Source organism: Scatophagus argus, chromosome 18 (assembly GCF_020382885.2).
Source record: "Scatophagus argus isolate fScaArg1 chromosome 18, fScaArg1.pri, whole genome shotgun sequence".
NCBI lineage: Eukaryota > Metazoa > Chordata > Actinopteri > Scatophagidae > Scatophagus > Scatophagus argus.
In genome coordinates, this window is record NC_058510.1 from 5,476,600 (window position 1) to 5,488,192 (window position 11,593).

Here is an 11,593-nt window from a genome sequence, read left to right on the forward strand (position 1 = left end):
ATATAACATTACTGTCTGGTGACAAATGATGATAGTTAAGAATACATTTCTTGTCCTGAATTAAAGTGGGAGACGCAGCACCTGCATCGTCATCTGAGGAGGAGGAGAACAGAAACTTGCACAGATTTGTCCAAACAACACTCCACTTGGCAAGAATAAACTCTTTCTCTATGGATGCGTTTGTTGCAGGGGAAAAATGCTGAAATGACGGAGATTTGATATTGCATTTAATTTCGCTCTCCTTGAGGTGTGGTTTGGACTTGCAGCACCGAAAATAGGAAATAATGAGAAGCAGTTCATCCATCACACATAGCTAATTTATACTTTTCGCTGCCTGCCGCAGTGGTGTTTCTGTCTTTTCCAGCTTTTCCAGTTGCTACGACGGTGCTTCTGTGGATCGCTTTGTTCAAATTCAGTCTGTTCTTGAGCAAACACACTTCTGGATCCCCTCTCCCGATCGTGTGAATTTTTGTAAAACCAGCATGGACTTTCCTATACCTGTGCTTTGTTTGGTGCTGCTGTTTGAATTCCATGGCTGTTCAAGCACAGATTGTGGATTGGAATGAAGTGGGTTCGAAGAACTCTCCCTTTGTTACCCACATCCTGTCTTTGACCCCTCAGGTAATCACAGCCCCCCACCCCCCTCCACCCTCGCCCATCTGCACCCTCCTACTTTTCCCCCCAGACAGGGTTGCTGTGGTGGGAACGGAGAAGGAAGTTGCTGGGGGTCACAGACCGCGGGGGGGATGACAGCCACTGCCGGTGAAGTGGCGGTATTGAGAACCTGCGAACCATGGATGAGCCTTTTTCACATGGCATTAGCCTGTAGGGTGACAAGGAATGCTGTGATGATGGCTGTTATCGCTCACACTGTGGTTTTGACCCCCCACCCCACCCCCACTTCATCTGCTCACCTGAGAGAGAAGATGAGCTAGAGTGAGTGGGGCAGCTGGTATATAAAAAGTGGACACTGTCTGTGTGGCAGAGACCAAGACCTTCATGGGAAAAAGACAGGTCAAAGAGTTAGCTTGGATAGCATGGGCCTCTGTGTTTTGATAACACGCACTTTTGATTCACCCCATCTTTCTTCTGCCTGCCTCTGACTGTTGCAGTCACCACTCTGAGCTCTTTCCAGGGCTACAGGAAGACTCGGGCCGTCATCACTGATTGCTTAATGACAGATGCCAAGGGAACAAAGAGGGCTCTGATAACCTCCTCCACAGTGAAGAGTTTTCCGCAGACAGACAGAGAGACAGGGAGAGGAAGAGAGAGTGATGTAGAGATGGAAGCGTCCTGAGGTATAGAAGCATCCTGTCTTCGATTGTTGTGCGTTTCTTGGTGTTTTTCTGTCTTTCCGGTGCAGATAAATACTGTTCTGTAGCTGGTATCAGCTCAGATGAATGAAAGGAATGTTGCTGATGAATTTAGCAGGGGGATGTTGTGTTTGCATAAGGAGTAATTGCGATGGCTTCTAGTGGAGGGTCTTCACTCCTGAGTACAGTAGGAACATCTGGTGTGAGTTAGCAGTGATTGTAGGTTTTAGAGAGAGCGCTGTTTGCTTGGTGAGGGGAGAATAGGGGGGATTCGATGGAAAGGAGATGTTCAAAAGTTTCTGAGAAATTTTCAAACTACCCCTCAATGTGCCACCATTTTGAAGCCCAGTCATTCCATTGTTGGTGTTTGGTGTTGTTCAAACAAAATAATAGCCGGTCATTATTTCTTCTTTCAAACTTGCCACTGACTCTGTGACAGAAACATGTCAATTCTCAAGTGAATTCTCATGAGTCCTTTTCCTGCATGCATTTAAATGAGCTACTTTGCCTCAAGGGTTGTCACCATTTCGATTCCACATCAAAAATCTGTTTAATAATGCCGAGTTCTTCAGCAAGGCCTCCAGTTAGTAAAATTCACAGCTCCATAGTGTTTCTTTCCAACGTATCCGGTATACGACTCTACTTAACTGACTTGAACCTGCACCATCCATGGCTCTGTGGTGTTTACGAGGCTTTCAGAAGTGGCTCCTAATGAGTATGTGTAAGGGTTACTGTACGACATTACCCACAGCCACCTCCACTATTAGCTCTCCCAGTCTTCCCAGGAAGCCAGTGCAGAGGTTTATGCCAGCCCCAGCTGGGAACAGTAATTGTTGGAGTCTGTGCATGCTGCTACAGCCCCCCCTTCCTTCTTATTCACAGCACAAGTACTTTTCTGTGGAGGATTCAAGACAAGCTCAGCTGTTGATTAAGAGCGACAATATCTGCGGAATTAAACATGCAAAACAATGAAATGCAAGGGCTACAGGTTTGCAAACTGTAAAACCCAAACCCTTCTATTTTTGAACCACTTTGTTGAGGTTTGATGTATTTATTAGCTTTGAGGGTTTGGAAAAGTCCATTAAAAATCATTCATAATCAGTTATAATGACCACAGTTAGGCCCAATTATTGAGATATTTATGTGTTTCGGGCCACATTGGAGTTTTTGCTCTGGCTCCTATAATAGGCTCATAATTAACATGCTGAGTAATATTGTTCTCAAATGGCTGTTCTGATCCATGCTGGCTGTCAGTATCTGAAAGAAACACATTACATGGGAACAACGAGGAACTATTGTCATCCAGGAGACAACATACAATTAGGGAATGATATGCCAAACGAGTGGAACTGAATGGTCCTCCACCCAAGTGAAACAGGTGGTAGGAGCTTTGGCGGTCCTCTGATTATGTCCGATTCATCAGCAGCAGGTAATTACTGGATAATAGAAGCATTCCACTCACTTGCACCAGAATGAGAGGTCTTTGAAAGAAGGTTTTATGAGGCGCTTAAGCCATGCTGCTGTTTTTGTTGACCTAAACAAACAGACATGCCTCTGCTACTTACGTACACCAGTGCTTCTGTGTACTCTTCTGAGAAAAAGTTTGGACGTAATTTACAAGCATAAATTATACACAAGTTTGTTGGCAGCCGATCTTCAAGCCGGGACAAATTGCTGCTTTATTCAACTGAAGATTAAGCCAGCGCAGCTAAGAGCCCCCAGCTTCACCCCATCTCCAGTTGGCAGCCCATCTTTTAGAGCACTCGCTCCATGTGAGGTCACTTTGGACTCTCTCCCCCAGCCTTTACCCGCTGCTTTCCACCATCTCCACCTCTTTACCCTCCCACCCCCTTATCGGGGTGCCGGAGCCCCGGAGAGGAGGGGAGAGGGGTCACAGGGTCAAAGTCTTTTCCTCTTTGGATCTCAGGGCTTGCTGGGAGAGGCTTGGCGAGAGAATGGCTGCATTAGAGCAGAGGTTGGGGGTCAAGATTTTAATTCTGTTAAAGAACAGCTGGTTTGAGTTTCTCCTCACGTCGCTCTCCCCTCCCTCTCCCCACAAATCCAGGGAGATGAAAAATTTGTTCAGAGGGGAACCAGTAAAATAATAAAAAAAAGGTTTACAGTCCAAAGCCCTTACCCTTACTCTGCACTAGCATTAGAGAGGAATGCAATAACGTCAGCATTTGGCCTGGGTTAGTTTGACTTAAAACAAGGAAGTCCTTTCTATGTTTTGGTGTCTTAACAGCCGGATGAAACTTAATTAAAAAGCTTAAAAAATCGTGAGGGATTTTTCATACTTGAGTCCAGAGGAATTCTCTTCCTCAAGTTTCAATTTCCATGAGAAATTATTATTTCTCACATAACTTTAAACAGGTGAGACTGACCTTTTTGGCAGTTACACAACCAATTTAAAACTTGTAGCTTTCCAGAGAAGTTCTTTAAACTCCTTCATAGAGATATCAAATGCACTCTCTGTTTTTCATTTTGCGCTGACTGAAACAAATTGAGAGTTTGATGTCGCATTCCTTTCAAAACTGTTTTGCTCCCAACAAAGCTATTATGCAGCCTTCTGTTGGCTAAATCGCCAGCCACTCCAACTTTTAGCAAAAAGGCGCTTAGTTAGTCTTTCTGTGCTCTTCCTCATGTGAAATGTGTTGATGTGAATGCCAAGGCAGCACTCCCTCACATTTCAAGCTGCCTGAGGAGGCTGAGGGGATGGGGGTGGGGGGGCACTGAGCTCTCCTATAAATGGAAAACTAATAACAGATTTTCAGTCTGCTTTCAGCTGCGCTCTTTTGCCGGCTGCCTGGCCGACTGGCCCCGGGCTGTGTTGATGTGTGGCGCAGCAGCAATCAGAGGTCATAATTTCATTGGCGGTTAGCATCAGGTTCAATTTTTCTAGTAGGTTACATTTACCAGAAAGTCTGGATTGTGTTACTGTGTACCAGTGGAATCAGTGCAGAGTTGCAGAATCCTTCCACCTTTCCAAGAGGAGTCAGGCACCCCCAAAGGGGAAGAGGAGTGCACACATATGTTTAGAGATGCACACACTCATACTTAGACACATACACAAGCACAGACCATTAGTGCCAAAGCTAGCCTGCATACATCCTTCTGTCCTTCTACTCTAGGGATATATACATATATATATATACATATATACATATATATATATATATATTAGTACTAACAGACATACATAGCTGTCCAAATGTCAACCTGGGTAGTGGTTGGAGTTGCTGGATTGAGACTTAATTGGTTATGTCTGTGGGTGCGCATATCTTTAGACCCCTCTAGTGGTAGTAGACTCTTCTGACTGATGATGGGGTTAGTGTTTGTTTGGACAGAGCTGGCGGGGGCACAGGGGAGGCAAAATGTGGTGAACTGATTCAAAAGGATATAAAGAGAAAATCAAGGCGAAGGGGATTAAGACAGTGGTGTCCAGCCAAAGCACAAATTCCTGAATAAATATGTTGTTTCTAGTGAAAAATGACCTGGAACATGTGGGGAATGTCCTTTCCCAAGAAATAACCCTCTCTACATTGTAGTATATTGCGTGTATTTCTTTAATAGTGTGTGAATCCTGCATTACTCAAAGTGTACGTCTGGTGTCTTCCAGGAATGTGACCAGGTACATATCGACGACGTGTCCTCCGATGACAACGGCCAGGATCTGAGGTACAACACTGGCACACTTTCACTCTTGTTTGAAGAGTCAAAATAAACTGCGGCGTTTGCAAGCAGCCACTCCGAAACAGCATGTGCTGACAGATTCTTTCTTTGTCTTCATCTCAGTACGTATAACTTCGGCGCTGACGGTTTCCACGCAGCAGCGACCAGTGCCAATTTATGTCTGGCCACAGGCGTGCGGGGAGGTGTGGACTGGATGAGAAAACTGGCCTTCCGCTACCGACGAGTAAAAGAAATCTACACCACCTACAAAAATAACGTTGGAGGTAATCCCCAACTAGCAGCGCTGTTCTGTGCAAATATGTCGTGTAGAAATAAGTTTGCAGAAGTACGTGCCCTCATTATGTGGGCGTTTCTGCGAGTGTTTGCGCTTGTTCATGTGTGTGTTCTGAAAGCACGCTTGCCACACCACTTGGTCAGGGTAAATTTTGAAAATTTCAGTGGTATTCGGAGGGCTGGTCCAACCCAAACAATGTTACCCTGCGTTTCAGGTCTGCTGGGCCCAGCCAAAAGGGAAGCCTGGTTGCAATTGCGAGCAGAAATTGAAGCCTTGACGGACTCCTGGTTAACACTGGCACTGAAAGCACTAACATTAATCCACTCAAGGTAGGACTTCAGTGAGGAAAATTGTACCCAGTCCCACACCGCACATATATAAACTCACATGTGGTGTAAATAAGTCAACTCCATACTCCCGAGCTATTAAAGAAAACACCAATGCACCAGTTTGTCTTTTGTAAAGGCTTTTTCTTTTGATTTTGAAAGATAAATGTGCTAAGAGGCCTGACTTTAAAAAGGAACTGAGATCCAATTCTTCATCGCAGGACATGTTATATACAACTGATACATTGCAGTGTCTTTATTTTCTGCACACTGTGTTTTCTTTTGTCCTCCCTTGGAGTGATTTAGAATGATGTCATCCCTTCACTCCCCTCCTCTGTCTCTACTTTAGGTCAAACTGTGTGAATATCCTGGTGACCACCACGCAGCTCATCCCTGCCCTGGCTAAGGTCCTGCTCTACGGCTTGGGAATCGTCTTTCCTATCGAGAATATTTATAGTGCAACCAAAATAGGTAAATGTCGTGTTTTGCAGTCTTTGGGACGTGAAAGCTTATTATTTTAGCTTATTGAGTGTAAACAGCTGAAAGATTTGTGCTACCTCAATGAGCGGACAGAGGCAGAGGACAGTGGATGGTGTGGGAGATTGAGTCATCGGAGAGGGTTGATGTTCTTCTATGAAGGACTAGGCCTAATCAGCCTGGGATTATTTTCCTGGAGCTGGGCCTGTGCTGGGCCTCCCCAGGCCTCTCCTGTTCAGTCTCTGCATATGAAACCACTTCTGCACATTTATGTCATTCCACAGCAACACGACCCCCCTGCCCCCTTTTCCTCCACTCCTTCCCCTTCTTCACTGTTTCAAATTCAAAATAAACATCAAGCTTCACTCCTGCACCACTTTCAGGCCCATCAGTACAGGGTTGGTGCTGAGCGTAGCTCAGGGTTCCTCAGATCGTTAAGGGGACGACTGGTCCCCCCAACATGCAATAGTGATTTAACCATTTGTACCATGTTTGAGGAGGAGCAGGGCGAAGTTAATGCTTTTCAGACTGTCTGTATCTGAGGGCTGATCTTATCACACCTCCTTGCTGAGCTCAAAGTGTTTACACTCTCACCCATTTTGTACATGTGGCGTTTTTAAAGGGGCTCTTGTCACCCTCTGCCTTTAAATCAATTTGACAGCATTTAGTGTGTTTTCCCTGCCAGTGTCCATGTGCCTGTGAATCTGTTTCCAACGCTCTGCTAACATCGTGCTCTCGACTCCTCCACAGGGAAGGAGAGCTGCTTCGAGAGAGTAATTCAAAGGTTCGGGAGGAAAGTTGTTTACATTGTTGTCGGAGATGGTGTGGAAGAGGAGCAAGGTTCAAAAAAGGTAAGAAGTCTTGGAATAATACATAAATAGCACGTACTGTATACGCACAGTCATCTGGTGAAAACCTTTGAAGAATACGTGCCGATAATGTTCGGACTTGTCTCGTGATTACTTTCTGGGAGGTCAGGAGTTCATTATGAATGCTTAAACAACACAAAACATACCTGCCATACCTTTCAAAAGAAAGGAATCGGCGCTCCAGCTCTCAACAGTCTTAATTTACTTTCATTCGTTTATCCTCTTAAAGGGCATCCGAGTACAAGAGAGAAAGTCTGTAGTGTGTAATCAGTGCTCTTCCTCCACCATCTCAGGTTTACAGAGCAGGGGAGGGGAGAGATGGCATAATTATATATTGTTGCTCGGTGCCCTGAGCAGTTTGAATGCTGTATGTGTAATGCAAGGCAGGCCTTTTCAGGCATGTTGAAGGCGCATCGTAAATAGAGCACACATAAAGGAGCCTTAAATCATTGTTGACGAAATTAAAATATCTACTGCAGTGACAAGCCTGTTAGCACGGCACGGATCAAGAAAGGCGCAAAGCCAACATCTCCCGTACTCTCTCAGGAAACATGACAGTATCTGTTCTGACGAATCTGACATCTGACGTTGCCCTTTTTATGTTACCTGTTGGCTCTTGCTCCACGATTTGCGTATTCAGTATTTCTGCCAAGTTTGGATGTAAACCAAGTGCCGCATGCAAGTCGCACGCAGCCAACACGTTCATTAGCAAATTAATCAGCGGAGGGCAAGAGCATATTTCACTGACAGTTTTGGTGAGCTGCAGTGTCAGCGTGAAGACACGGAGTTTCCCCCTGAAAAGCCTCCAGCTCCTTTTTCACCTGTTTCTCAGTAAACAATGAGTAGAAGCGTGAGGACAGATGAAGAGTGATTAGGCAGCGATTAGGAGGAAGTAGCAGCCTTTGCCCTGGAAAACCGTGTAAAGCTATAGCTCTGTATTATGAAAAGCCAACACACCCTGGGAATATGGTCTTGAGGGATGATTGTGGAAAAAAGATGCAAATATTTTTACTCAGTCTTGAGTTGTTGGAGTGTGACACTGATGAGAGGATAAGGCGTTTTTTTCCCCCTCCCCCCGTCTGAGTGGTGCGAGTCCCACGACACGGCATGCGGTAAAAGGTTTCTGTGTCAACATCAGAGAGGACGTGAAATAACACGACAATTTCACCTGTCAGGAGGCGCATATCAGACGTGACACTGTGTGGAACTACAAAAGCAAATGTCTGAAAGTTCTCTCGGCCCTCATTCCTTCATCTTAAAAAAAAAAAAAAAATCCACAATCCCTGAAACAATTCTGCCTTCAGTTATTACCATCGCCTGGGAGAGAAGCAGAGATAACATCTCCAGCTTTTAAACTTAAAAGCAAAGACAATTTACAAAACAAAAAGCAAAGAGCTTTTTAAGGGTCAGTGCAGGCTCTCCTAAGCGGAACATATGCCTGGGAGAGGCCATACCTTTGATAAGGGGAGGGTAATGGGCTCCACACACTGAGGAGCTGAGGACTCTACCTGACAAGCTCCTTTCATTCTCTGCGACTCGGGTTTCTGCCCCGTCCTCTGCTTGGGAACAACAGCTCATTTGCACTGTCCTGAACACACACTGGCAGGCAGGAGGTTCGTTCAAAAGACACTGTGGGGAGTTCATTACTGCTGAGGCTGAAGACAGCCACTGGATTAGTTTGGTGATATAAAAGTGCACGTTGATGCAGGAGAGAAATTAGCTCGAGGTACAAATGTACTATTTGGCTACAGAGACGCAGGCACAAGGGAGCAAGAGGAGCAGTCGAGGTGTGTTATTGATATGATTGCTTTTCCTGGTGGATGGACCAGGCTTACTCCTCTCATTCAGTGGTCATAGCTGCAGCAGTCACTGCGAGTGCTAAGGTGCACTGCAAGTAATTATTTTCAATATTTATTCATTTGTACATAATTTTTTGATCTTCATTCAGCTATTCAGCTATTAGAAAACAGTGAAAAAGGTCACACATATAACGATTAAAAAAACATGAAACAAATCTTGGCAGAAGAGATTAAAATTTTGTAGTTTACCTTCATTTTCTGTGACTTCTCCTAAGGATTATTGTCTCCCAAAAATGTACAGGATTTATCTTTTTTTTTTTTTTTTTTGCCCAGTATGTTAATTAACAATGATGATGATGATGTTTGTATTCCTCCCACAGCACAACATGCCCTTCTGGAGGATCTCCAGCCATTCAGACCTCATGGCCCTCCACCATGCCCTAGACCTGGAGTACTTGTAGCACTACACCACCATCGTACACCCTGCTCCGCCTCGGCACCCTGCACCCTTTCACCTTCGCCCTCCAGCCCCGTCTCACGCTTGCCGCAGGCCCTGCAGCTCAGAAAAGGCCCCCCTGTGCTGCCTGGCGTCTGTCTTCCACTCCACAGGAAGAGAAGAAGAGGAGAACTGCGGGGGGAAAACAGGCAGAGCACACGGTTAATGTGCTGACATACGGTCACACTTCGTCTTAACCCTAAACTTTTTTTTTTTTTTTCCTTTCTGGAAGTGAAGGAGAGAGGTGAATTTACGGCGCTGCAGCTGCTTGCCCTGGTTACTGTGAATCGGCCGCTTTCTGAAGCTGTCAAAGTGTTTTACGGCTCCCTGTTTATGCCGGGACTCTGTCAGGGTTCACACCTGTGAGGAGAGCAGAGCTACTGATGGCCTCGCCTGCTCGCCTCACCTCGCCACAGAACTCAGCTACAGTAAACCCACATGCCCGCGACTACTGGTGGTGACATGTCTCCGTCCCTCTTGCTCTTCCCTTTGCTCTTCGCCTCACGTCCCAGTCTGATCCTTATCCGTCTGCACACTTTTTAGTCCCCCCCCCTCATGGGACAGGCAGACAAAGCGACTGCTCCTCTGTTAACTGTCGGCCTGGGGGTCCTGTGCTTCTTATTTATGAACGGAGACTTTGTGAGTGGCACCGAGCCACTGGGAAGGTACCTCGACAACAAAAGACTCGTGCCTTTTACAACGTACTGTTGATTTCCACCGCAGCGAGAGGAAGACGTTTATGGAAGAAACAAGAAAAAAGGGGTTTTCTAATAATTTAAGAAAATTACAAAAAACTTTATTTACAATGCTGAGACAATCGTGTATAGAGGAAATCTTTTTTGTGTGTTTAAGTTTGTAATCACTGGACTATTCCTTCCTATATTCATTTAGGTACGTGCTCTTGAAAGGTGGCAATGCTTTTTCATTGAAGTAAAAAAAAATAATAATTAAAAGGCATCGCGTGGCGCGCAAGCTTGTGCGACGTCTGAAAGTGTTGATGTGTTCAAGTTTTTTGTTCAGTAAACTAATATGTAGATAATGGGATTTTGTGATAAATCGTTTTGTCAAGACCAAAAGCATGGATGTCAAGTGTCAATGACCTTTCATTTGATTCTGTGATGTTTCTCGTCGTTGCAGGAAACTTCAGTCACATCTTGATACAGCGTAACAGGTCTCCTCTACTGTTCGGATTCATGTTTTAAAGGATTTTTGTTTTTTTAGTTAGTCAGAAAGGTAGCTCACACCTTGTGTCCACATGGCGTTTCACCAGCTTGCAGCCCTGACCCCATACGTTTGGAAGCCATCTTAATTCTGGTGAGGGTTTCGGATATGGCATGAAAGTGAGAAAACTCCCGAGAGCCATTTTACAACTAATTTGAATAAATCTGACATTTCAAAAAGCAGGCTTGAATAGGTTTTATTATCTTTTATACAAGCGCTATAACAACTCTTGTACAGCGAGCGTAATTTTGTATGATGTAGTGTTTTTATTTCGACTTTGAAAATACATTCTGTGTCCCTGTTTGAAATAGCTGAAACACGTGAAGCCCTTTTCATAACGCTTCTACATCTGTGGATGGGGAAACCATAATTAACGCTGAGAGAAAAGCCACTAACTTTGAGGGGTTTGTGAACATACAGGACATGTGCTATCGACTGTGAATTTCTTAAGCAGAAACCGATTCGTTGTGTTTCTAGTTTTTCCCTCCTTTGCACATGGTCACTGTTAGCCTTTACATTTCAGTTTTGATCCCTCTCTCCCCCCAGTATACACCTCCACCCCCATCTTCTCAAAACAACTTCTTTCCCCCTGCACTCTGGGGGAATCTACATATTGCTGCTAGATCAAGGTAATGGTAGGTAAATAGAGCAAAATGTTTTATAGATTCATACATCACGCTTTTTTTTTTATTATTGCAATCATAAATGCAAACTGGAAATACTTTACACTACATGGGCCTCATTGTGAAATGCAAAAGATTGTTGTGTCTGCAAAATATGTGTACAGATGTTTTTGACATTATTATTTGATTGTGTTTAAATTAATAAAACTGATTTGTGAACTGTTACATGCTGCCCTCTGATTTTTTTTTTATTTAAAACAACGTGAACATAATATTTAAAAATTTACATTTACAGTAAAATACACATTTTTTAAAGACCTGATCGCACTTTTTTAATGTCTTTTTTTTTGCACTTTCCATTGTGTGTTGATATTACTGGAATAATGTTAGTATCTGCCCCCAGTATCCAGAGACTGACACTGATGTCACCGGCCTGAGCCTCTAATCCTACCAGGAAGCAGATAGAAACTGGAGCTGGAGCAATTTTAGACCAAACAACATC

The 11,593-nt window shown here is 44.4% G+C and overlaps 1 protein-coding gene across 14 annotated transcripts in view; it reads left to right on the forward strand.

The window, feature by feature from the left end:
• eya1 (EYA transcriptional coactivator and phosphatase 1) overlaps positions 1 to 11,310 on the forward strand; it is a 60,752-nt gene extending 49,442 nt beyond the window's left edge. For all 14 annotated transcript variants that reach the window (XM_046371716.1, XM_046371714.1, XM_046371715.1 and 11 more), the window contains 6 exons: positions 4,933 to 4,991; positions 5,109 to 5,269; positions 5,495 to 5,609; positions 5,956 to 6,077; positions 6,834 to 6,934; positions 9,132 to 11,310. In XM_046371716.1, the coding sequence (XP_046227672.1) occupies positions 4,933 to 4,991; positions 5,109 to 5,269; positions 5,495 to 5,609; positions 5,956 to 6,077; positions 6,834 to 6,934; positions 9,132 to 9,212 (639 nt within the window). In that variant the 3' untranslated portion in view covers positions 9,213 to 11,310. The remainder of the gene's footprint in view (positions 1 to 4,932; positions 4,992 to 5,108; positions 5,270 to 5,494; positions 5,610 to 5,955; positions 6,078 to 6,833; positions 6,935 to 9,131) is intronic.
• The last annotated feature ends 283 nt before the right edge of the window (positions 11,311 to 11,593 follow it).